At 42.2% G+C, this 27967-nt stretch overlaps 1 protein-coding gene across 7 annotated transcripts in view; it reads right to left on the bottom strand.

Moving 5' to 3' along the window:
- The window catches only part of LOC307215684 (potassium voltage-gated channel subfamily KQT member 1-like), a 373811-nt gene that overhangs the window by 306624 nt on the left and 39220 nt on the right, over positions 1 to 27967 (bottom strand). For 6 of the 7 annotated variants that reach the window (XM_079975199.1, XM_079975202.1, XM_079975201.1 and 3 more), the window contains 3 exons: positions 9811 to 9901; positions 3459 to 3585; positions 2055 to 2133 (listed from right to left, as the gene is read on the bottom strand). In XM_079975199.1, the coding sequence (XP_079831325.1) occupies positions 2055 to 2133; positions 3459 to 3585; positions 9811 to 9901 (297 nt within the window). Of the gene's footprint in view, positions 1 to 2054; positions 2134 to 3458; positions 3586 to 9810; positions 9902 to 21129; positions 21536 to 27967 lie in introns of those variants that run through there. The other variant, XM_079975204.1, reaches the window with a different exon arrangement.

The following is a 27967-nucleotide window of genomic DNA, read 5'->3' as shown; positions in this document are numbered from 1 at the left end:
ATGTGAGGCGTCACTCAGAACATCTTAACCCTGTAAGTTCTGAATCTCCACTTCCTGGTTTCGGGTTATGTCAGTCCTTTCTATACATTCCATCCAGTCCATCAATCTGGTGATCTTATATCCGAGGCCCTTAAGTCTCTTCTATGCCCCTTCTGCAGATTTTCTTGTTCTTGTTTTTAATTGCACTCTTCCTTGTCTTTTGTTGGTTTCTTTCTTAATTTCTTCCCTTTCTCCTTGGGGAGTGGGTCTCCGAGGGATTCCAACCGGTAATAATCTCCATTTTCCTTCCTTGAGCCAGCCCATTCCCCACAGTCCCACTCCCTGTCATCATCATTGTATTCCAAAAAGTGGTTGTCCAAAAGGTAATTGTCAACATGTTTCATAGTCCCACCAGAGTTAAGAGCTTCCTTAACTCCAAACACTTCCAGGTACACTCCAAGTTCAATCTTCCAATGCAGCAACTTTTGCTCCTGCAGGACTTTGGATCTCTCCATTTGTGTTGCTTGGGGTGCGATCACAACCTCTTCCATCTTTCTCTTGCACTTGCCCAATCAAACCAGTTTCCTGAGTTGGTCGCTGTATAATTTCTTTATCTTTGTTTCCTGTTAATTCATATTCACTGGCTACGGCAGTCATCAAGTCCAACTTCTCATTCATCAAATTCATCCTCTCGTGCAACTGCTCCAGCAAAGCATTTGTCTTGTCAAGGGCAGACACCAAAATTTCCTCCCAACACATTTCTATTCAAGGTCAAGCGGCTGGTCCCACGATCCCAATCTCGCAGCTGTAACATCTACAAATAAACTGCAGCAACAGACTGACAAGCTCCCTCTAGGGGACACAATTTCTGTTTGTATCCATCTTTAAAACGTATCCAACAAAAGAGAATTACTCTCAATTTTCAAATACTTTGTTTCTTTAAAATGCAGAAAGCAGCATTGAAGTTAATTTGTTTCGCTTCAAAGTGCTCCACTTTCAATCAACAGTTTCTGTCCTGACACCCTGTTCCCAGGTTTGAGACGATGGAAACTTATATTCCTTTACTCTCTCTCCTGCAGGCTTAAACAGTCAAATCCCCCCCCCCTTTTCTCCTGCTTTCCAAGGGGGGTTTATTGGTTGTAGATGCAGGAAGATTCAATCTTTAAAAACAACTTTCCAGGCTCTTAGATTGTAAGGTTTTTGCTTCAGTCTATTTACAAAAAGCGGAAGGCGGACTTCCTGTTTAAACCTTCCCGCTTCAGTGCCTACTTCAAGAATTTCTTGATCCAATTTTCCGTTTTTACTCACGGGTACTTGTTTAGAGTCCGAATGTCAGCAGGAAAAAGTCAGCGCTCTCCGGCGATGGCTGTGCGGCTTCCCTCCGTGAAAGTAGCAGTCAATTCACTGCACCGCGCTGCTCACCCCACTTCACTCCGGAGCCCCAAAAAGGGGTTTCCCCGCGAGTAGGGGAGGTGCTCTTGGTGCTCTGCCGAACCCCACGTTCCCAGGCTCCTCCGCCTGGGATTTCGAGTGGGTCCCCACCTTCACCGCGGCGGGCAGACCCAATTTCCACAGAGCCTGTTCCTCCGATCGGAGGAACTCCGCCATTCGCCGATGGCGCTAACCCGAATTAAGTTCTTAACCCGAGGTACCACTGTATATTTATTCACTGTCCATATACGGACAGTGTGTACCAACTGAACTTAACCATCTCTAACGGAAGAGACCAATTAATAGGCTCGTTCATACAATTCTTTTCATCTTGAAGATAAGGTAAAGATATCCACATGGCAGGTGTGTGGAAGGGGCTCTGCATAATAGGAGAGAGTAGAAGGTATGGAAAGGAGGGTGATCTGCATGCAAGGGTGAGTTGAGAAAAGTAAGAGGAAAGGTGGAGGAGAAGAGGAAGGGATGGTGAAAATAATAATAATAATAATAATAATAATAATAATAATAATAATAATAATATATGTAGCTAGATATAGATGCCAACAAATGTCTTTGCACAATGTAAGTCAGCTCAAGCTTTTTATTGAAAGAGACAATAAATCTAAACTTGACATATCTTGGCATACCTTATTGCAGATGTGGCAAACACTTGTCCATTTGATCCTACACTCAGAACAATAATTGAAGCTATAACAACAATAAGATCTGTTGACAAAAAAGGAAAATGAAACTGTTAATGCATTTTAATGCCATCAAAGGAAAGAGGGGGGGGGGGGCAGAATGCTACAGCCTTTCAGTACTAAAAACAACCAAAATCTATAGAAGGCTTCTTTCACATGTAACATGAAGGCTTTTTTTTTTATTCCTCCCACAATCATCTCTGCTTACAGGTCTTGCTTTTTTCTTTTTAGCACTTCAGAACCCTGTTTAATCTAAGATGACACTGGGATAAAATAAATAACTACATAAACCATATGGAAAAGGTTTATTTCTTTTTTATCTACAAAAGGCTTTGTCATATCAAAGTTTATGATGTGTAACGTCTCCAAACTGTCTACAGGGCAGACAAGAAATTGCAGGTGGTTTGGAGAAGATACACTTAGCCATTATAGGTAAAGGGTAAAGGACCCTGGACAGTTAAATCCAGTCAATGGCAACTATGGGGTGTGACGCTCATCTTGCTTTCAGGGCAAGAGAGCCAGCATTTGTCCACAGACAGCTTTCCGGGTCATGTGGACAGCAGGACTAAACCGCTACTGGCGCAATGGAACACTATGATGGACGCCAGAGTGCACAGAAATGCCATTTACTTTCCCACCACAGTGGTACCTATTTATCTACTTGCACTGGTGTGCTTTCAAACTGCTAGGATGGCAGGCAGAGCAATGGGAGCTCACCATGTCGCGTGGATTCGAACCACTGACCTTAGCCATTATACCACCTTTTGAACAGTAAAATTTTGAGGGTCAAATTAACCCTACCAGTGGACATCAGCTACCCAGAACTCTGTTCCTAGTACCCAGGGAGGGAGGCTTGTTTTCTCCTGCTTTGGAGGGTAGGACCTGAACCAATGGCTTTAAGCTACAAGAAAGGAGATTCTGACTCAACATCAGGAAGAACTTTCTGATGGTAGGAGCTGTTTGACAGTGGAATGGACTCCCTCGGGAGATGGTGGCCTCTCCTTCATTGCCATATATTGCATCTCAGAAAGAGTACAAGAGGACTGAAGGTGGATTGAAGGTGGGTCAGGATGTTAATCCCCATATTAAAGGAGTTGGGGTGGAATGTGAGAGAACTCGGATTTTGCTAAGTGCACCTAGAACATAAACAAAGGCAAACACCAACCAGGAATGTAGTGGCTCATAATCTTATAATAGCTCATCTCCCAATAAAAGGTGGGCCAATAAAAATATCCATCTTGAAGCATCAGTCACCTCAGCTATACGCAAAGCCAGTATATCCTTTTTGCTCAAAAAGGCCATGGGATTGATGTCCCGGTATGATTTTATATTTAAAACAGACGATCTCACCTATTATTGATATAGGCTTCCTAGCAAATCGTATTCTTCCCTTAATACCAACATATTTGCTTCTGCAACCGGCAGACCAGAGCCTCACCACATATTCAGCACCAAAAAATACCACCAAGACAATTTCCTGAAATTAAAAACAGTATTTAAGGCTTATTGTTTGAAATTTAGTATCATTAATAAATTTTATCATACATTAATATTTTTGAAAACATTAGTTTTAAAAGGCAGCATAGAAATGTGGTAAATACAACTAACAAGAGGAATTGAAGTTTCCTTTTCAGACTTTCTTTTCTTTCAAGGGCACAAGGATAAAAGCAGCATGGTGGGTTTATTTATTTTTATTTACTCAAAATTATTTATTTATTTTGGGGGGAGGGTGGTAAGGATTGTGTTTTGTATATAATTTTTTTTCTTTTTGTATAAATAAGTGGAATAGTTAATATTAAAGTTTACCCCTAAGATAAGTTGCACAGCAGGAAATGGCTTTCGTTCAATTTGCTACTCCTCTTTGTGATCTTCATTTGTAGAACACCGTAACATAAGGACATAGTGTACCATGATGTAACATGATTTACATAGATTTCCAGCAAGTCTTAGATCTTTTCAAAAAGTCAGGCTGGCATATAACAGTTCCATCATTATCATCATCATCATCATTATTCTATTTTATTTTTTAGAAAAAATTATTTGCTATATACATATTACATACATTCAAAAAAAAATACAGTTGTATAAATAATAAAGAAAAAAATACACATTACCTTAACTAACATTTTCCAAGTATAGAAAAAAATGCAAAAATGCGCAAAAACAAAAATAAAAATAGAAAAAGATAAGAAAAAGAGTATATCTAAGAAAAAATGAGAAAAAAAGAAAAGAAAAAAAGATTTGACTTCCTTCAACCACTATATGGTTCCTATAATCTCATATCCTTGGTTGTCTGTAATCATTCTAAACTTTCTGGAGAGATAATTTGTTTACCTCTGGAGTCTTTAGTCTGACTGCGGGGAAGGGGTGGTCAGGCAGAGAGATATTTGCTAGACCTGCTACCCAAGTTCCTTTAACTGGATATGTCAAGAACTGAACCTGGAAACTCCTTCTGTACCAGAGGGGAATGTTTTGGAAGCTGAGACTTAATATAAATATGCCTATTTTTTGACAAGCGATATTTAGACTTCTATCCAGCAATTGTATTGTTTAAATTACTGGATATCTGTCTTGTCTTTTGACCTCATAGAAGCCCACTGCCACCAATTCATAAAGAAAGAAAGCATAAAACCGGATCCTAAGCTAAAACAAGTATCCAACATCTATTTTTGTTCAGCCCAGTTCCCAGTCTATACACTTCACATTCCCTCTCAACAGCTCCAGACAATAGAAGGTCCGGCATTCAGTCCCTAGCATGTCCAGATGGGGCTGGGATAGACTGGATGTGAAGCCCTTGCCAGCCTTTGCCAATGAGTGTAAACAATTGCTAGATGTACCAATCATCTGATTCAGTATAAGGTAGCCTTCTCTATTCCTACTTATATCACCTGGTCAAACCAGTTCTTCCCCAACACAGTTTCATAGGACGGGGGTAAATCAGTTGCTAGCTGCAGAAGGGGAAATGGCTATCCAAGCAAGCAGATGCCTGAACAACAAAGCAACTACTCTATTCCCAGCTTAAGAATGGAAAGTGAAATACTGGTGGACAACAAAAGAGGTTTAAAGATGCTGTCAAGGCAAATCTTTAAAAATGCAGTATAAACACCAATAATTGGGAAACATTGGCCTGTGAGCGCTCCAATTGGAAAATAGCCTCTACTAAAGGCGTCATGGATTTTGAAGAAATACGAATTCAGGACAAAAGGGAGAAACCAGCTAAGAGGAGGGCACATTTGGCAAATCCTCATCGTGATAAACTCCCGCCCAGAAACCAATGTCCCCACTGTGGAAGGAGGTGTGGATTCAGAATTGGCCTCCACTTTAAGGACACACCATTAAGACTGCGTTCATGGAAGACAATCTAACTTGGTCATGAGTGATCGCAGAGAGAGAGAGAGAGAGAGAGAGAGAGAGAGAGAGAGAAGTTAGATTGTTCAAAATTTTACTTGCAGAACTTTCTTCAAAACAGAAAATAAACATCATATGATACATTCAAACAATTCTATAAGGCATATGCCCATCCACAGCATAGGCTCCGCATCTTACAAAAGGTCTGTTTCTCCCCACATCCTGTATTCCAGCCTGAGGCTGTGTGCTCCTGAAGAGCGTCATTTACATCCTTACTTTCACAGAGCCTGGGAACAAAGAACTCCAGACACCACCCTTCCCATATAGCAAATTTTCAATTAATTTCTTTTCATAAATTCTAAGGATAAACACTCACACATTAGCTAGCAGAAAACAACAATAGTTAATTATGAACTCAGTTAAAGCTCAGAGTCCCTTAGAATACAGCAGTGGAATTTTCCAATGTTAAACCCTTTCACCAATACACACAGGCATTCCCATTTCAGTATGAATTAAACCAATGAACAGTCTGTATTACAAGCAGACAAGTAGTTGCACTAACTTGCAGCTCCTGTACAGATATTTTACTGAAAGCAAAAGTTTCCTTGGCACAACTGGCATATAAGCTGGTATAAGCTGCTTTATACTCCTTGGATCACTGGCCCTGCTAGACTGGTATTGTTTACATTGACTGGTGGCGGCAGCTGTCCTAGGTCAGACCAGACTCTCTCAGCCCCACTTGGAAATACCAGGGATCAATCGGGGGTGTTTGGAAGCAAAACATATGCTCTATCATGTGGCCCGTCTCCTAGAAATGGCTGCCATTATTACTACTACAGCAAAAGCAAGAGGAAAAGATGGGCATAGGGCAATGTATGCCTCCCTTAAATATTCATTTATCTGCTAAGTGTTCAGTGTCAGAAGACATGACATGCTCAGGCTTTAGAACATTTGGTGACGCCAGTAAAGAAATGCTTCAAGAAACAGAAGCTTGTGATATCTTCAAGCTGAAACCCACAGAATTTAGTTATCTGAAAGGGTCAACTTTCCCTTAAACTTTCATGGCCAATTGAACGAAGTGACACCTGTACTGTGTTTGAGATGTGGCCTCAGGCTGCCCCTAGTTTTTGAAAATGCTGCATTAGTCTCTTTTAATTCAGTTTAAATACCATTAAAGGAACTATTCTGAGAAGCTACTCTCTTTTGCTGACACTGGTCCAGGGGGCCTCACCCACCCAATGAAAATGCCCAAATTTAGCAAAGTACATACATCCAGTACATATATGTAGTACATTTATTATATTTATATAAATATATAAAAAAGAACTGTAATACATATGCACTTAGCATTTGTAATCATGTTTCCTTTTCCTGAAACTGAGAGAATGATCAGTTAGATGTGGTTTAGTTTAATTCCTGTATTGTAGAGGTTTGGACTAGATGACCCTATGGGTCCCTTCCAACTCTACAATTCTATGATCATATCACTTACTATACCTTGATTAAAAGGGTTGGTTCTGACACATGGACCACCAGCTGGCCATTCCTGCTCTATTAGAAATATACAAGTCAAAAGCCAGCTATGTTCCATGAATAAACCATGAAACCACATCCTACTGTTCAAAGTGTCTTAATCCTAAAAGGACTGCAGCCTTAAAGTGCAGAATTATACATGTCTATGCAGGAGTAAGCCTCTCTGATTTCAATATGGCTTACTTACTTCCAGCAGGTAATTGGGTGTAAAATATACAGGCAAGAAAGGTGCAAAAACAGTGCCTAACAATCCCACGAGTCTTTACAAGTAAAATTCCAAGATCCCTTGCAACAACCCTTGAGGCCTGTGGAGAGCTGGAGTTTGAGGAAGGAGATTTTCAGGGAATGATTATGTTGGAATTTGGCAGTTTTGGGAGGAGGAATGCCTGGTAAAGGTATTTGAGGATTGCTGGAGGTTTTTTGAAGATTTTTGTAGTTTTTGGTATTTTTTCTGAGAATTTTTTGAGCTTGGGGTTTTTTATTTGGTCAGGATTTTTTTGGAGAAGGCTGTCAGGGACGAACCAGGAGTTTCAAGGCCCCCAGAGGGAGGGGGAGCCTGGGAGCGGAAGAAGTGGACGAGGTGTGCGGTGGGTGCTGACAAACACATTAAAGCAGTAAGTAGTATCCATGCTGGAAGAGAAACTAGCAGCGCTGGACTGTTTGCAAGAAGGCATCACCATGTGTGCTGTGGCACGCAAGTATGGCAGGAATGAGTACAGCATCCATGCCATCAAGATACAGGAGGAGATCCGGGCAGCAGTGGCAGTAAGTGGACCTGCAATTACCAGGGTCACCAGCAACATGTGGGACAAGGTTCTGGTGAAGATGGAGAAGGCCCTGAACCTGTGGCTGGAGGACAGGAACCACCAGCGTGTCCTCGTTGATGGCAACACCTTGTGCAAGAAGGCTCTCCAGCTGTATGTGCAGAGAGGGAACAGCTAGAGAAGGAGTTCCAAGCCACCTCCAGTTGGCTGAACTGCTTGAAGGGTTGCTTCAACTTGGAGAACATCCACACCACTGGCGAAGTTGCATCCATGAACTTGGGGGCTGCTGAAGTGTACTTGAGCAGCTGAAGAGGCTGCTGCAAGAGAAGGGCTATCTTCCAGAGCAGGTGGGATGGCCTGGGAATCTGATTCAGAGGCTGAACCTGAGGAGTCCCAGCCTGCACGGGAGTCCCCGCCTCCAGGGCTGGCTGAGCCGGGGCAGGGGCTTGAATCTGAAGGGCCCTCACCTGTGCCGGATCCTCAGGAGCAGACACCAGCTGAATCCACTCTGGCTCCGGAGGACCCATTGCCTGCAGATGCTCCTCTCCCAGCCCTATCAGGGGAAGGTGAGGTTGCCTCTGGGTCCAGTAGCCCTCCAGCCTCTCCTGAGCTGCAGAGACTCAGGGCAGAGAGGCGGAGGGAACTAAGTTCTCTCAGGAGGAGTGCTCACCTCCAGGCGAGTCACCTGTGGACCGGGGCTGCCCTATGCCTCAGAGGAGATAAAGACCAGTCAGCCCAGTCCCAGGTTGCAGGAGCAACATCGTTGGTAACCTGTTCCTGCTGGCACCCTGACCTGCTCTCTTGATCATGCCCGACTCCTCGCTTTGTACCTCGCTTCACCCCTGACGGACAGCCTCCTTACCCTCGACCTAGGACCGGATTTAGACCATGCCGCACGGTAACCCCCCCGGGACCAGCACATGGATGCTGGTCCGGATTTCAACCATGTGGCATTCTGGAAGTCCTTCAACACTGTGGTCTGCATCACCTATGTCAAGCAGGCAGTAGATGCCATCAAGCCTGAAACAAAGTACACCAGTGCAATCTGTGGAAGGAGTGCATTCACGATTTCAAAGGATTTTCAGACATTGCCACGAGTAAGGAAACTGACTGAGGGGCAACAGGCCTTGAGTCTGGCAGAGCTGGTGACATCACGTTCCAGTTCAGAAAGCAGGGAAGAGGATTATGATGGTGAGCAGGATGAGCAACCCACCTGGACTGGGCGTTGGTCTGCTTTTCAGAACTCTTCAGCATGGTCATGCACATGAAGGGCATCATCTCCTAGTATGACTCCTGCATGGAACACAGCCTAAAGATCCAGTGTGCAATTGTGGACAGTGTGTGGCCATACAGGGAGATGTTTGACCAGCTGAAGAGGCAAAAGCACAAGTTGCCCATCACCGTGTTCCTCCACAGGACACCAGCAGCAGCAGCAAGTGCATCTGAATTGTAGCCAAGGACTTTGAGGGACAGGTCTACCCCCCTTGTTTTTTCCACATCGTCCTCCAGCGATGAGGAAGACTGAGAGCTAACATTACCATCCTTCCTGCCTGTCTGGTAAGTGATGCTGGTTTTCCAAGGGTTTACAGAGGTTTAGAGGGTGTTTGCAGACCTTTTGATGGTGTTTCAAATATATGCAACTTGACCAATGCACACGGTGCCTCAGAATGTAAGTCCCATATAAATGGGGAGTTGCCTGTACACACCTACAATGAAAACTGTGGTACTTCCTTCTGAGTAAACATGTGCAGGATTGTGTTATGACCATTTCTTACAAGATGTGTTCTAAAACAGAAGATATAGGATATAAATATAATTAAGGCTGCAGTTCTTACTCTTCTTGCCTGGGAGTAAGACTCCTTTAATTCAATAGAACTTCCTTTTGTGTGCACATGGTTAGGGCTGTGCTCTTAGTAAGTAAGTAGTAAGTAAGTAAGTAAGTAAGTAAGTAAGTAAAATAGAGATTGATAATTTTGGATTGTTCAGCTTTTTATAACAAGTTTCTAACAGGTATACATACAGATATTTCACAGAATATTTTAAGTTAAATCACTTACCATCCAAAAAAGAGTCCCAGTGGCAAATTCTGCATAGTATTCAATAGTGGACAGAACACTAAAGATTAAACAAACCAGCACCAATAGAAATCTGTTGGAAGAAAAAAAAGGAATCTGCATTCAGTGACAAAAAAGCCAGTTTACTTCAAACCCATACTTCAAATATTGTTACTTACACTTTTCCCATATCCCAGTGTTGAGCTTTGAGGATATTCTTACCATAATTAAAATGGTGTCTACTTTGGCAGAAACTCTAACTATAAAATATGTCTGCTACCAAGGATAAGGAAGCATAGAAACAAATATATGATTATCCCATTAACATATGACCACCTTTTAAGCTTGCAGTTTGAATTCCATTCAACTCAAAATGTTGTGTTTGCGTTAGCAAGTGGTACATTTGGGGAAAAAATTAGTGAGAAATCAAGAAAGCTTATACTGCCTCAAACTTGGTCTTGATTTAAAAAGATGCTAATAGCATGTTTTAGCCATTAGTTCATGGTCATATTCTGATACTGCTAAACCTCTCCAGGTGGGATGGTTTATTTTAAGTTGCTAACTGGGTAAAAAGCAAACCCGCATTCTAAGTGAGGTGGAAGTAGCTTGTACTTCTATAGTGCCTTGAATACAAATAGCTAAAATACATATTGCATTAAATTCATAGTTTGGTATTGTGGAATTACTATTATTCAACTTTAAATAAGAGCTGCAGGCGGGTCTGATCAGAACTGTAATTAAGAAAGTGTATATATAATACACACACATTGACAACACCTTTACCTAAAACTAATGAAAAGTCTTCTATTTTCATTGGGAGATAAGCTTCCATCCCAACATAAATATTGTATTTATTTGCTATGATGTTCGTTACCTGCCCTTTAGTCCTTTTTTTCACAGCACAGTACAGCAGTGTTTGTAGGAATCATGGTGTAGAGATAAATAATTCCCATCACAATGAGGCCAGGTAACTTACAACTGCTATTTAAAGATTTGAAAAGTAAAGGAATCACACCACAAACTGTGTGTTTAATGTAATCTGTAGTTTAGGCCTCAAAATGCAGTGAGTGTGTTCAGAACACTTCCACTACACGTCAGTACAAGAATGGGAAACCTGTGGCCCTGCTGATGTTGTTGGATTCCAACTCCCATCAGCCCAAGGAAGCATGGCCAATGGCTGGGGCAATGAGGGTTGTAGTGGAACATCCGGAGAGCTACAGGTTCCCTATCTCTACTTGGAAAGGCCTTTCTTCCTTCACCTTGAGGGTGGGTAGTTATGAGCACTAGCCCATAACTACGGTGGCAATTTGGGAACAGTCCAAAATGCAACTGTGGTTTTATTGGTGTAAACTCAGAAGATAAGCCATTTTTGGCTCACAACACAGCAACTGTAAAAAATCATTTGGGGAGGGAGACAGGAATCATGTTTTCCCAACAATTTGAGAGAAAGAGAGATAGTACATGTATTTTGAGAAAAGTGTTCTGGAACTCACTGTACAACTCCTATGGACAGAAATTTTAAGCAGATAGCATTAACTGCTTTAACGTGAGACTTTGCATAGGCAAATATATTTTATAACAACAGCTTCAAATAGACTATCAGCAGCACAAAGACAATCTGCCATTAGTATAACCAGCTGTCCAATTATAAATTAAGGTCAAGAAAAAAAGGTCAGTTGGTTTTAATCTGAGGATCACAGCTGGTTTGCGCTCCCTCCCTCTCTCTCTCTCTCACACACACACACACATAACAGATTTGAGTAAATTCTAGGCCACACCAAGCTCAGGTCCATGATTTTCACATGGCAAAAGAGCCAGACTGACCAAGAATGAACTGATACTCCTTTACAATGCACCTCAAAGCTATAAGGATCTTCTTCAAGGCACAGCAAAAACTTTGATTTCTTGCTTTCCTTCGAGTTTTTAAACCGGTATAAATTCAACAGGAATAAAGTTTAGAAGAGTTTGTCATATTTCAGATATCATGTACAATGCACATAAAATCATAGAATTGTAGAGTTAGAATGTATTCTATATTATAAATAAATGTTATTTATACACATAAAGACCACATACACAGAAAACTAAACTAAATTGTAATTCAGTTTTATGAATATTGCCACTTGCCTAGCCAACAGAGCAAACTTGGAGTTTGCAGAAGCACAAAAAATAATTTAGGCAAGAAAACCCTTAAAACAGTGGAGGGGACTGAAAATGTCCAGTGTCCACTGAATGCTGATTGATGGTTAAGAGGGAAATAACCAGATGGGAGAGGGAACAAAACAGAATATAAGGGGGGAAATGACTGAGGAAAAGATGCAGAGATATTAAAAAGATCATGTTATTGTCTGATTATTTCCTAGTTCAAACTCAGAAACCATTTTTAAATGTCCCCTGGGACAGCAGTGAGAGCTGCCCACAAATATCAATTGCAAAAATCCAATATGCGAATGAATGGCCACTAGTGTGCACCTCATGTTAACTAGGCACTGAATAAAGTGTCCCTATTTCCGAGGATGCCTCTGGTTTAGAAATGCCATCCTGGTTTCTGATTTCATCCTAGAATGTCCCACTTTTCCTTATGATGTCCCTATTTTCATTGGAGAAATGCTGGAGGGTATGGGTATAAACCACAGAGCCTAGGTCCTGCCGATCAGAAGGTCGGCGGTTTGAATCCCCACGACAGGGTGAGCTCCCGTTGCTCGGTCCCTGCTCCTGCCAACCTAGCAGTTCGAAAGCACATCAAAGTGCAAGTAGATAAATCAGTACCACTCCAGCGGGAAGGTAAACGGCGTTTCCATGCGCTGCTCTGGTTCACCAGAAGCGACTTAGTCATGCTGGCCACATGACCCAGAAGCTGTCTGTGGACAAACGCCGGCTCCGTCGGCCTGTAGAGCAAGTTGTCCACGACTGGACCTAAGAGTCAGGGGGTCCCTTTACCTTTATGGAGTTATCCAACCCCTGAGCTGTCTGAAAGTAATCCTGTATTGGGGAGGGTTTTTTAAAATGTTTAATGTTTTACTATGTTTTTTATATACATTGGAAGCTGCCCTGAGTGGGGTCTAAATAGTAAAATTCTTATTGTGGAATGGGCCATCTCTATTTTCATTGGAGAAATGTTGGAGGGTATGGGGAAGAGAATGGAATGGTTTGAAGTCGCTGAAATCCTGAACCAAAGATGCATACTGCAGCATTCTATTACATGGCCCCTGTTGTGACGTGGGGTTTGTGATTTCAGCTCTCTTGACATAATATGCTGGAGACAGTTCTCTAGTAACACTTCTTTATTAAAGCAACAAGACTGAGACTTGAGGAGGGGAGAGCTACATTTATAGGGACAGGGAACTAGCTAGAAAGGATACATTTTGGAGGGAACAATATCAGGCAATCACAGTCCTGCCTTTTGGAGGCAACCAATAAGACAGAGGATCCAAATACAGCAGCTTAAATGAACCAATAGTAGCTGTACCCTCTGGAACCAAAAGGCAGTTACTTTACCCTAATGCAATTACAGACAATAATAATACAGATATAAAATCCTTTGACTCAATACACAACACCCCTCCCCCCCTAGTGAGCACAGCAGACGTAATCTCTCAGGTACTGTGGGGTCCTACAACTTCTACTTGATCTCCTGACAACAGGTGTTGCCGGTTCTGGATTGGGTGTCACCTGTGGTAGGGGGGCTGCTATAGGGGTTTCGTCAGGAACAGATGGAGTCCCAGACATCTCAGGGTCCCCTACCTGTACCTCGTCATCCTGAGGACTAGCAGACCCTGGTTCATTTGCTGAAGCCCCTGGTGATTGCACCTCTGGGCCATTTTCACTCTGGTCTTGCAACTCTGCGTCGTTTGCCAGGGATGAATTATCAGACTCCTCTCTGCTGAGCGCCCGGCGCCTAAGCTGATCTATATGTCTCTTCCAAACTTGCCCATTTTCCAAGGTCACATAATAGGACACAGGTCCACTAGCCCGGGTGACCACACCAGCCACCCACCGCGAACCTCGTGAATAGTTCCTCACCCAGACCAGATCTTCAGGGGCGAAATACCTTGTTGTGTCAGTCAGCCTGGGGGTTTGCTCTTGAATTACGGTTTGGCATTTTATGCGGGTGGACATAATCCAGCACCGTTACCAATCTTCTACCCAAGAGCAGCTCAGCTGGTGACTTGCCCGTCACAGTACACGGCGTCGCATGCTGCAAAAATAACATTCGCGCGATGCGAGCTGACCAGTTACCCTCCATTAAGCGCGCAATGGATTCTTTGGCTGTTCTTACCATGCGCTCCGCCTGCCCATTGGAGGATGGGTGGAAGGGCACGGATGTGACCCCTCTTATAAAGTTATCAGCCAAGAATGCCCTGAATTCTTGGGATACAAAAGCTGCCCCATTATCTGATACAATGGTCTCAGGTAACCCGTGGGTTGCAAACAGCTGCCTCAACACCTTGATTACGGCAGCTGATGCCATGCTAGGGACCATCGCCACTTCTAACCATTTGGAATATGCATCGACGATAACCAAAAAGACCTTCCCCTGGAATGGCCCAGCAAAATCTAAGTGCAGCCGGCTCCAGGGAGATCTGGACTGCTCCCACCAGTGAACTGGTGCTCTGGCCACCTCTGGCCGCACCTCTTGGCATGCCTTGCATGTTCGTACCCATTGTTCTATGTTCTGGTCCATTCCAGGCCACCACACATAACATCGGGCTAGCGACTTCATCCTGACCATTCCCGGGTGTCCCATGTGAAGCGTCTTAAGAACCCTGTTTCTCAGTGGTGCTGGGATGATCACCCTATCTCCCCACAGGAGACAACCCTTATGCATGGATAACTCGTGCTGCCTTGTTGCATAAGGCCTGAATTTGTCTTCATGCGGACCACCTGGCCACCCCTCCCCACCCAAGTGAGCACACGGGAGAGAACAGCATCTTTCCTCGTTTTCTCAGCAATATCAGTAGCCATCACAGGAGCCCCCGGAAGTGTTTCCAGCATCATTATGTGCTCCGCTGGAGCAGGATCCTCATTGCTCCCGCCAGGAAGGGGCAATCGACTCAGCGCATCAGCGTGGCACAACCGTTTCCCCGGCACATGGGTCAAGGTGTACTGGAACCCGTTCAGGAATATAGACCAACGCAACATTCTGGGGGAGAGAACTTGTGGCGTTTGTTTGTTCGGGTTGAACAACCCCAACAGTGGTTTGTGGTCCATTTCAATGGAGAAATGACGACCGTACACATAATCATGGAACTTTTTGATTCCTGCCACAATTGCAAGCGCCTCTTTGTCAATTTGAGCATAGTTGCGCTCCGTGGGCGACAACGTACGGGAATAGAAAGAGATGGGCTTTTCCGACCCATCCGGTTCCCTATGACTCAGCACCGCCCCCAGGCCATATTGAGAGGCATCACATGCCAGGACCAGCGGCTTCAATTCATCATAATGAGCCAGGACGCTCTTGCTACTCAGCATTCCTCGCAAGGAGTCAAAAGCCTTCTGCTGCTCCTGCCCCCATCGCCACACATTCTTTTTCTGCAACAGTCTATGTAATGGTTCAGCTACCGAAGCTTTCTGGGGTAAGAACGAATGATAAAAGTTAATAAGTCCCAGGAATGACTGTAACTCCGTCTTGTTCTGTGGTCGTGGTGCCTCGATGATGGCCTTAACCTTAGCATCTGTGGGGTGGATGCCTGATGCATCAATTTTAAACCCCAAGAATTCCACAGTTGGCACCCCAAAACTGCATTTTTCCTTTTTTAGTTGCAACCCCGCCTCCTTGAACTTGAGCAACACTGCACGGACACGCGCAACCAGTTCCTGTGGGTCTTTTCCAGCAAACAAAACGTAATCAAAAAATGGCAAGACCCCCGGCAGACCTCTTAACAGGCGTTCCATGAGCCCTTGAAAAATCCCTGGGGCCACACAAACTCCAAATTGTAATCTGTTAACTCTGAACGCCCCTTTATGTGTGACAATAGTCTGTGCTTCCGCTGATTGTGGGGTTACTGGTGAGGTATCTAATCATAGCCTGCATTTTTATTAAGGCTTGATCAGGGCCTGTATTTTAAAATGAGCTTAAAGATCTTCAAATGTTTCATGCCAGGCAGAAGAGCAGCTGCCTAAGAACCTTGGCAATGTTTTTCTTCCTAGACAAGGGGGCCCCTTGATTTATAGCAGAAAACAATTCTCAAAGTCAAAGGGAATTACAGGCTGACAGCCAAGGTTACACTGACCCTACATATTACAGAAGATAAAAAAGCAGAGAAAAACATAATTAAGAGTGGGTAAATAGTAAAATAAAACCATGTGCCTCCCATTAAACTTGAGCCATATTTTCCTAAGGTTCAAAGGTCAAGAGCAATGGAAAAGCATCTAGCTGGCAGAAAGGAAGAGAGTATTTTGGGAAGTCTTTTTCTAAAGTTGTTTCTTTCTTAAACTAAGATCCTTTTAAGATTTCTTTTCCTTTTAAAAAGCTATCTATGTTATGTATTAAATATATTGGCTTAAATGTAATTATGCAAAGGAATTAGAAGCTAAGAAATGTTAAATCCTTATGCTAGATTCTTATTTCATATAGTTGGAAGAGATCACAGGGGCCATCAGCCACCAGCCCAGCCCCCCCTGCCAAGCAGGAAACATCATTAGAGCACTGGTTGTCAGGCCTTTGTTTAAAAGACCTTCAAGAGAAGGAGATCTTTCAATGATGATCCTTGACATCTGTTTAAGATAAAAATTTAAGATTAAACCATCTGTTTTGGAGGGCAATAGGGTGAGGTGAGCTGGTAATTAAGGTTCCTTGTTGAGACACATGTAAGATATATTACTACTTATTTGTCATTTATAGATAGAAGAATATATATCTTTTTGTTTCCCATAAAAGGGCAGAAGGAAATGGGTGTATCTTTTGTGATTGGTTCTAGCAAACAGCCAATAGGAATTTCAACCAGGCTGATTGGACAGAGGCAGCCACAGGAGGAGCAAGGGGGCTGGATTAAGGAAATAGAAGTGCTGGCCAGAATGGTAGGAGGGCAGGCCAGAGCTTGGTAACCATATACCACTGTGCCTCATATTTATTTGTCTGACAAATAAATTATTATTTTAATTTCTCTATTGCTGCGTTGAATATTTCATTCCAGCTAAGCGTTAACCACAAGCAGGGTGCTACACTGGCAGCTGTTGGTAAGCTTGTGCCAGGTCAATTTTGGCGAACACCTTGCCCCCAGCCAGTTTAGCCAACAGATGTGATACGACTGGAATGGGGTATGGGTTTCCCCTGAGTGCCTTATTGATAGTACATTTGTAATCAGCACAGATCCTGACTTCCCCATTTGCTTTAAGGGGCGTAACGATTGGAGTCTCCCACTTAGCGGAGTCCACGGGTGAGAGAACTCCCTGCTTGACCAATTTATCCAGCTCTGCTTCGATCTTGGGTTGCAGTGCAAATGGCACTCACCTTGGTTTGAGTCGGATTGGGGCCACCCCAGGGTCCAATTCGAAGTCAACTGGGGGCCCCCAGTTTTCCATTAAAGAGACCAGCAAATTCTTTGCCTAATGCCTCGCTCATCTCAGGGCAGGTTTGGATTGAATTAAGCCCTGATATACTCAGTCCCAGGGCGGGGAACAAGTCAGTGCCCAGGAGACTGGGGCGACTGCCCTTCGCAATCACCAGTTTGAGTATCGCCTGTTTGTCCCGGAACTGTACTCTCACAGCACACATTCCCATGACATGGATGTGGCCTGCTGAGTATGACTGCAAAGTTGCCGGGAAGGGCTCCAGAGGGGGCAACTTACCCCTGGGGAAGAATGTCCTCACGGTCTGGTCCGACACGATAGTGAATCCAGATCCGGAGTCCACCTCCATGTCGCACAGCTGACCCTCAATCTTCACCTTGACGTGTGCCTTGCCTTGCGCTGGAAACTGCACGACCCTCCCGTTGATCTCCGTTATGTAGTGGCAGTCCTTTAGAACATGGTTTGCTGTGGGCGATCTGTGATGCTCCAGTCTAGGTGCTCCAGTCGCTCCCAACGCCGCCGATCTACAGACCCTGGCGATGTGACCTGTCTTTCCGCACGTCCGGCACATAGCATCCCGGAAACGACAACTCTTCCGCTCATGGTGTCCGCCACAACCAGGGCACCTGCCTCGGTGATCTTTGCACGCTGTGCAGGCCTGACGCACTGACTCGACCCCACGGACTGGGCTCTGGCTCGGAGTAGCCTCTAGCTCGTCCATGGCATGCGCAACTTCTATCTGTGGCTTACGGGCCCTGCGACTGGCATCAAGCTCCTCTCTTTCATAATTCTCCGTGGCGGTGGCCTCCTTCAAGGCTGAAGCAAGGGAAACCTCTTCTTTAGCCACGATGCGTCTTCTGGCTTTCTTGCTGCTCAGACTACCGATAAACCGATCCAGGAGAGTCTCTTCCAGATCTTGAAAGTCGCAGTGCTGGGCGAGCTTCCGCAGTTCAGCTAGAAATGCAGATACAGACTCCCCAGCACGCTGCTGCCTCTTATGAAACTCCATCCGCCAGGCCATCTTGGTCTCAGTAGGCGCTAAATGGCTTGTTAGGCAGGCAAGAATATCTTTGAGAGATGTCTCACTTAGCTTCGCTGGGGCAAGCAATGCCTTGGCCAGCTTGAAGGTCTCAGGCCCACAGTAGCTCAGGAATGTGGCCCTTCTTTTGCTGGCATCGGTGATCCCTTGAGCCACTGCGAAGAACTCGAAGCGTTCGACGTAGTCTTCCCACGTGTGGGGCTCTGATGGCTGGAAGGGCTCCAATACCCTTGGACTCTCCATTGTCCTGTGGGCAGGGTCGTCTTCTCAGCTGGCCAGTGAGTCTTGTTCTTAGCTATAATCCGGACTCTGAGGCAGGGCTGCGTTTAACCGCTCCTCAGCATTCCGGATCCCATCCTCGTCGCCAGTTGTTGTGACGTGGGGTTTGTGATTTCAGCTCTCTTGACATAATATGCTGGAGACAGTTCTCTAGTAACACTTCTTTATTAAAGCAACAAGACTGAAACTTGAGGAGGGGAGAGCTACATTTATAGGGACAGGGAACTAGCTAGAAAGGATACATTTTGGAGCGAACAATATCAGGCAATCACAGTCCTGCCTTTTGGAGGAAACCAATAAGAAAGAGGATCCAAATACAGCAGCTTAAATGAACCAATAGTAGCTGTACCCTCTGGAACCAAAAGGCAGTTAAAGGTAAAGGTACCCCTGCCCGTACGGGCCAGTCTTGACAGACTCTGGGGTTGTGCGCCCATCTCACTTAAGAGGCCAGGGGCCAGCGCTGTCCGGAGACACTTCCGGGTCACGTGGCCAGCGTGACATCGCTGCTCTGGCGAGCCAGAGCCGCACACGGAAACGCCGTTTACCTTCCCGCTGGTAAGCAGTCCCTATTTATCTACTTGCACCCGGAGGTGCTTTTGAACTGCTAGGTTGGCAGGCGCTGGGACCGAGCAGCGGGAGCGCACCCCGCCGCAGGGATTCGAACCGCCGACCTTTCGATCGGCAAGTCCTAGGCGCTGAGGCTTTAACCCACAGCGCCACCTGCGTCCCCTAAAAGGCAGTTACTTTACCCTAATGCAATTACAGACAATAATAATACAGATATAAAATCCTTTGACTCAATACACAACAGCCCCATTCCTATATGTGCTTATGTGTGTGGCTGCATGTGCATGTGCTTATTAGGGGTTGTGGTTCTGCCCTGGTCAACCCCCCACCCCCCCTCAGTGACTCCCCCTCATAGGTACCAAATGAAAGGGGGCTGAAATGCCCTGAAAGGAGGGTGGGCTTGGCCCTCTTAGAGAAGGGGAAAAGGGTACTTTGATATACCGGTACTTGCTGGTTGGCTCACTCTCATTTGCATGACCAAATAGAGGTATTGCTTGGATTAGACATGACACCAGGTTTTGGATAATCAATTAGGCAATCACATCCTATTGCTTGTGACTGACACACCTCCATAGGTGCTTTCCCTGTTTACTGTAATTATGCTCTCAAAGTGAAGCCCAATCACTTATGTAGTTCTGGCTCATGCACAGAGTTCCAGCTAAAGTAAGCTACTCAATAACCAGAATAACCAGGCCTAACCTTATTCTTGTCTACATTAGTGAATAATCACATGCTGCTATGTTGTAAACAAGCTTCAAGTTCCTTTTAGAGGTTAAACAAAAAGCCACTGGGTCAGTTGTGCATCTGCTTTTCTGTTTCAATTTAATACTTCACAAAACAAGCAACCAGCAGGTCTCTTACAACTATAATAGTGTAACCTGCACATCTTCCTAACTGCAAGTTTATATACATATGTGAATGATAAAACGTTTGGAGATAAGTTCCAACCTAAAAATAGGTTTAAGATTTAAGCAGTTTAAGATAACTTCTTCCTAACGGATGAAAACTGAGTGAAGGTCTAACATGATAAAGCTGAGAGGAACACACTAATTCACTTGCTAAATGTTTTCAGCATCACTAACCAAGATGGGTGTTACATTAAGCATATACATAGGTACCTCGGGTTAAGTACTTAATTTGTTCCGGAGGTCCGTACTTAACCTGAAACTGTTCTTAACCTGAAGTACCACTTTAGCTAATGGGGCCTCCCGCCGCGGCTCCAGAGCACAATTTTTGTTCCATCCTGAAGCAAAGTTTTTAACCCGAGGTACTGTTTCTGGGTTAGCAGAGTCTGTAACCTGAAGCATATGTAACCTGAAGTGTCTGTAACCCGAGGTACCACTGTAAGTCCCCAAGTTCAAACCTCAACTGTGCTTAAAACATTTCTTCCTATGACATTAAGCTCTCTGGGGAAAGTGTGGGAAGAGGGATACTGGCTGGGGCAGCGGAGAGAGCTGATGTATTTCAGTTCTGGTTTAATTCTATTTCTTTTTGTGTTTATTCTGACACTCAATAGAATTTATATGTTTATTTTTTTAAAAAAAAACTTCTTACTCTTTCCAGCAGATCCACACCATACTTTTAAAGCACATTCAACATGCATTTAAAGCAGATGGCTTCCTCCAGAGAATCTTCTTAACTGTAGTTTATTAAGGGTGCTGGGAACTGTAGTTCTCTGAGGCTGAAACTACACCATGTTAGCCCTGCCATCCTGTAGGGTGAAGTGACCCATGTAAGGAGGCACGAGAAGGGGGGGGCAGGAGATGGAGGCAGGAATTGCTGTATGAATGGGGCAGCAAGACTTTTTGAAACAAGGATGTGTTGGTATCAGTTGGGCTTCATTTTAGCCAGCAACATATTTTAGACTGGCCCTGGCCTTCTATCTTTTGGGTGCCCATTTGGTTTCCAAAATAAGCCTAACTCACCTCTGAAGGTTGTTGTGACGAGGACAATGGTGGGATTGACATTGCCCTGGATTCCTTCGGAAATTGGCGCGATAAAATTGTAATAAACAAAACGTGTCTTGTAAGTTTACAAGTAGGTTATAAGGATAATAGCATTTCTCTGCTTGCATTCCGGATGGTGGAGGGAACGAGAGGGCTGTTTGGTACAATCTCTCTGAACTTTTACTCAGCCTTTCTTAAATAAAAAAATTATAAAAATGCAGCTCCCATAGCTTAAGAACTATTTCTAAAATGAAATGTTTTCTTTTACATGCTTAATCCCATGATGATTCAATGCACACTATGTCTTTCTTGAGTTGTCTGCCCTGCACACTTTTCTGCTTTCCAGTTTTGGCACAGATTGTCATGTTACATGTTAGAGAAGACTCACTTTAGTTTTAAAATGGAGAGAGAGTCCCAGCCCTACAGAGGCAACTTGATGACCATAAACTGACGCTTTCTATGATTGAACTTAAAGAAAAACAGACGAATCTGAGGATCAGAGCTTTACCTGAATTGGGGGAAGGATAGTTTGATAGACTTTCTTACGCAGGAATTTGCTGATTTTTGGGACTTGGACTCAGAGCAAGAGGAGTTCAGAATTGTGAGAGCCTTCAGACTTGGAAGAGGAGGGGGAAAAGAGAAGAACAGAATAAGAGACTGTTTGATCACCCTCCGAACCAAAGAAGAGAGAGACAAATATCAGGTGGAGATAATAGAAGGAAATTCCAAACTGTTATCCAAAATGTATAATCAATTATTAGAGTGGGACACCAAGGATGAAGAGATAAAGGAGGTCATGATTAAATGGGCCATGGACCTTGGATATAATTTAAATTATGACAGGTGGGTGAAACTTTGGAACAAGGACATGAAATTCACAGCATGTGTTGGACTCCGAGAAAATTTGCAAAAAATGATGTACAGGTGGTATATCACCCCTGTGAAATTGGAAAAAATGTATAAGACCGGGGACAAAACTTGCTGGAAATGCAAATCAAAAGAGGGTGATTTCCATCATATGTGGTGGACGTGCGAAGAAGTGAAAAGGTTTTGGGGACTTATTTATGATGAATTAAAAAAAATTCTGAAATATACCTTCCCTAAAAAACCTGAAGCCTTCTTACTAGGAATGGTTGGAGAAGAGATTAGGCAAGAAGACCAAACTATGTTCCAATACGCAATGGTAGCTGCCAGGATATTGCTAGCGCAAAACTGGAAAACCTCTAACATCCCAACTATCAGAGAATGGCAATCTAAGTTATTTGAGTATACAGAACTAGCAAGGATGACACAGATCAGGCACCAAAAAAATGTAAAATTTACTAATGAGTGGAGCAAATTTATTGCATATATAGAATCAAATTAAGGAAATATCAAAATTACAGTAGGCGCAACATAGAGCCTGAGATGTACAGATAAAGGTGGTAAAAAGATACCGCAGGAAGATAAAGCGGAGATATAGCTCAAACCGTGATGGAGGGAAGTCAATTAATGTTGTGTTATAAATTGATGTATTTTTTTCTTTATTGTATGTTTACATGTTCTTGTTGATATGTTGTTGATTTTGTTTGTTTTATGTCTTTTTTTCTTTTTTTTGTTTTGTATCTTTTTTTTTCTTTTTCTTTAAAAAAAGAGCTTAATAAAAAGAAATTAAAAAAAAGAAGAAGAGAGAGACAGAATTTTGGGTTGGCACTACCAGAAGACCTTGGAAGTACAACAGTCAAGAGTGGAAATTTTTTAAGACGTCCCGAAATATCTTTTGGATCTCAGATCTAACTATGGAGATTTGTTGGCCCTATTGAGAAGGAATAAAATCGTCTTCAGGTGGGAATTTCCCCAAGGTCTATCTTTCAGTTTCAAAGGAAGGAAAATAAAAATAAGATCAGTAGAAGACAAAGTAAAGTTCTTGTATAATCACAAAGAAGATCTGCAGAAGGAACTTGGAAAAGACCCAAGAGCATCGGATAGAAGATCACCAGATAGAGGACTAGAGCAAAGAGCATTGGACAGAAGATCATCAAATAGAGGAATAGTGGATATAGCAACATTATCCTTTGGACTGGACCCCCCAGTGAATGTGACACCAACACTACTAACAGAAGAAGAGCAAGCATTGGGTGCAGTTGGAGGAAAATCAGAGTAATTATATCATGGCGTTGCAAGTATTGAGTTGGAATGTTAATGGACTGAACTCCCCGGAAAAAAGACGGAGAGTCTTTCATTTATTGAAAAAAGAACAATTGGACTTGATTTGCCTACAAGAAACACATGTGATAAGGCTACACAGGAAGATATTGAGTAATAAAAGATTGGGCCATGAATTTATTTCATCAGATAAAGTTAAAAAAAGAGGTGTAGTTCTTTATGCAAAGGAGAGCCTATCACCGAAATTTATATTCAAAGATGACCAAGGAAGATTTGTTGCAATTGAAATCCAATCACAAGGAGAGAAATTCTTGATAGTAGGCATTTATGCACCAAATGAAGGAAAATCGGAATTTTTTAAGAAGTTACATGAGACTCTGTTGGATTATATGGATTACAATATGATTTTGATGGGAGATATGAATGGAGTGGTGTCTACAAATATGGATAAGGCACAGAGACAGGTAATTACCAAAGGTGGTAGACTACCAAAAACCTTCTTTGACATTACTGAAAATATGGATTTAGTTGATATCTGGAGAGTGAAGAATCCTCTGGGAAGAGAGGGAACTTTCTTCTCTGAGGCTAAAATGACACGGACAAGTATTCACCAAATATGGGTAACTAGAGGACTGGCTCCGAAGACCAGCAAAGTGGACATTTGCCCCAAAACTTGTTCTGACCATAATGCTGTGAAGATGGAATTGAAATTGACGCCAATTGGTTCTTTTAGATGGAGGATGAATGATACTTTATTTAGGAATGAAGAAGTGACCAAGAAGGCCCAAAAAACCTTGAGAGATTATTTTGAGATAAATATGACTACTACAGTGGAAAAAAGAGTAATCTGGGACGCAAGTAAAGCGGTTATGAGAGGATTTTTGATACAACAGAATGCAATTAAGAAGAGAACCCAAAATGAAAAAAAAAGATAAAATCCTGGAGAAAATAAAGGAAGGAGAGAAGAAACTGAGAGCAAAACCGAAGTCACAGGAGATCCTGAAAGAGATAAAGTTATACCAAGTACAATATATGAAAATGATGAATCAGGAAATAGAATGGAAGATTAAACAGATGAGACAAAAGACATTTGAATCGGCAAATAAGTGTGGAAAATTGTTGGCTTGGCAAATGAAAAAAAGACAAAAACTTAATACTATTACGAATTTGGAAGTGGAAGGAAAGAATGTAGAGAACCCAGTGGAGTTCAGGAAGTGCTTCCAGAGGTACTTTAAACAATTTTATACACAGGAGAAGCAGAAAGCAATGGACAGTGATCGATTTTTGAAAATAAATGGACTACAGAAAATCTCTCAGGAAAATAAGTTAATGTTGAACTATAAAATAACGGATCAGGAGGTGGAAGGGGCCATCCAGAATATGCAATTAGGTAAATCTCCAGGACCAGATGGTTTGACTTCAAGAATGGTTGAAAGAATGGTTAATACAACCATTGAAGGAAGTTTGCAACAAAATTTTGGAAGGGAGAAAGGCACCAGAGTCATGGAAAGAAGCTTATATTACACTTATACCAAAAACAGAGACTGAAAAGACACAGCTTAAGAACTACCGCCCCATATCGCTGCTTAATGTGGATTATAAAATTTTTGCAGACATTTTGGCTAAAAGATTAAAAAAGGTTTTAGTAGAAGAAATTCATAAAGACCAAGCGGGCTTTCTCCCGGGCAGACATTTGTCTGACAACATGAGGAATATAATTAATATTCTAGAAAAATTACAAGTGAATATCAATACCAAGGCAGTTTTGATATTTGTGGACGCGGAGAAAGCTTTTGATAATATTTCTTGGAATTTTATGAAGAAGAATTTACAGGGGATGGGGGTAGGTCAAGGCTTTGAAAATGGTATAGGTGCAATTTATTCAGAACAAAAGGCAAAATTAATTGTGAACAATGTAGTGACAGAAGAGTTTAAGACTGAGAAAGGAACACGACAAGGCTGCCCAATCTCTCCTTTGCTTTTCATATCGGTCCTGGAGGTATTGTTAAATATGATTAGAAAGGACCAAGAGGTTAAAGGTATACAAGTGGGAGCTAAACAGTACAAACTGAAAGCATTTGCTGATGACTTAGTTTTGACTTTACAGGAGCCAGAATCTAGTACCAAAAGGGTACTGGAACTGATTCAAGAATTTGGACAGGTAGCAGGCTTCAAGTTGAATAAAATGAAAACTAAGGTCTTAGAGAAAAATTTAACATTGAATGAGAGAGAGGAGTTTCAGGAGGAGACAGGATTAACATTGGCCAAGAAAGTGAAATATTTAGGGGTTAACATGACTGCCAAGAATGTGAACCTGTTTAAGGATAATTATGAAAAATGTTGGATTGAAGTGAAAAAGGACTTAGAAATATGGTCAAATTTGAAGCTATCATTGCTAGGTCGAATTGCTGTGATAAAAATGAATGTATTGCCAAGGATGTTGTTCTTGTTTCAGACATTGCAAATTATAGACAAGATGGATTGCTTCAAGAAGTGGCAGAGAGATATTTCCAGATTTGTCTGGCAGGGCAGGAAACCTCGAATAAAATTTAAGATATTAACTGATGCTAAAGAAAGAGGTGGATTTGCCCTGCCAGACCTTAAACTTTACTATGAATCAGCTGCTTTTTCCTGGCTGAAAGAATGGCTGCTTCTTGAAAACACTGATGTGCTGGATTTAGAAGGTTTTAACAATGTATTTCGTTGGCATGCATATTTGTGGTATGATAAGGTAAAAGCACATAAAGCGTTTAAAAACCATATTGTTAGAAAAGCACTGTTTAATGTTTGGATAAGATATAAGGACTTGTTAGAAAATAAAACCCCAAGATGGTTGTCACCAATGGAAGCGAAGGCACAGAAAAAACTCAATATGGAGGCCAAATGGCTGAAATATTGGGAAATTTTGGAACAAGATGGAGACAGAGTAAAACTGCAGTTTTGAAAAATTAAAAAACAAAGTGCGAGATTGGCTCCATTATTACCAAATAATGGAGGCATATAATTTGGACAAAAAAGTTGGCTTCCAGGTGGAAAAATCAAAATTGGAAACAGAATTGTTAGATCCCAAAATTAAGAATTTGTCAAGAATGTATAACTTGCTGTTGAAATGGAACACTCAGGATGAAACGGTGAAATCTGCTATGATTAAATGGGCACAAGATGTTGGACATAACATTATGATGGCTGACTGGGAACAGTTATGGACCACGGGTATGAAATTTACGACATGTAATGCCTTAAGAGAGGATTTAATGAAAATGATTGATAGGTGGTACATGACACCAGTCAAGCTTGCAAAAATTTACCATTTGCCCGAAAATAAATGTTGGAAATGTAATGAGATTGAAGGTACATTCTTTCACCTTTGGTGGACATGCCCAAGGATTAAGACATTCTGGGAGATGATTTATAACGAAATGAAAAAGGTATTCAAATATACCTTCCTGAAGAAACCAGAGGCCTTTCTCCTGGGCATGGTTGGCCAATTGGTGCCAAAGAAGGACAGAACTTTCTTTATGTATGCAACAACAGCAGCAAGAATACTCATCGCGAAGTATTGGAAGACACAAGATTTACCCACCCGGGAAGAATGGCAGATGAAATTGATGGACTATATGGAACTGGCAGAAATGACTGGCAGAATCCGAGACCAGGAAGAAGAGTCGGTGGAAGAAGACTGGAAAAAGTTTAAAGATTATTTACAGAAATATTGTAAAATTAATGAATGTTAGAAAAATGATGGAATGAAGTTATATGGCCTTAGCAGAAATGTTATAAGGAATTAGGTACAGACAGATTGTAAATGTATTAAAGGGAAAAAACAAAGTTAGAATATGTTAAGATAAATTACAGGACAGAAAACAGAGGAAGATGGAAAGGAATCACTGAAACAGCTAATTGAAGTGGAATACAAAAAGGGAGGTGTGAGGAGGTCGCTGAAACAAGTGAATGAAAGTTATGATATCAAAATTATTGGATGTGTTTTTAATTGTTTTTGTTTTGTTTGGTTGATTCAATGTTTTAGGGTTTGGGTGGTGTGTTTTTGTTTTGTTTTTGTATTGTATTGTATTGTATTGTATTGTATAATTCTTTTTTTTTCCTTCTCTTTTGTAATCTTTAAACGACTAATAAATATTATTTTTTTTAAAAAAATAGTTTTAAAATGGACATGAACAGAATATTATGGAACTTTTTCCCATTGGAGATGTGCACGTCCTGTACACTGAATTTTTAAACAGGTTTTAAAAACTCATGTTTTTCAAACTTCCTTTTCCTAAAGGCTTTTTTACAGAGCTAAGTTACAAAATATAACTAAGTTTAGTTGTTTGATTAGTTGTGTAATTGTTTTAGCTGGCCTTTGTTAAGTGGCAATGCTGCTTTGTTAATTTGGATTATTTTAGATGGTTGTATTTATTGTGTTTTCATGATAAATGATCCGATTTGGATGTGCTATCCCCCCATATTTGGTATATATCTAGTTTTATAAATTAAAAATTAAAAGTGGACTAAAAACAAATCGTGGGTGGATGGAAGGTCCAAACTACATGCAGTATATGCCAGAAAATTCTGTTGGCACCTCAGCTCAGATTAAATCCCAACCACAAGAGCCAGAGGTTTTTCCTCAGCTGAAAGTGCCTGACAACACCCAAGTATAAGGGTCCTTTTCTTC

This window comes from Podarcis cretensis (genome assembly GCF_951804945.1).
Source record: "Podarcis cretensis genome assembly, chromosome: 5".
In the NCBI taxonomy this organism is placed as follows: domain Eukaryota; kingdom Metazoa; phylum Chordata; class Lepidosauria; order Squamata; family Lacertidae; genus Podarcis; species Podarcis cretensis.
This window is presented reverse-complemented; position numbering and strand designations above follow the sequence as displayed.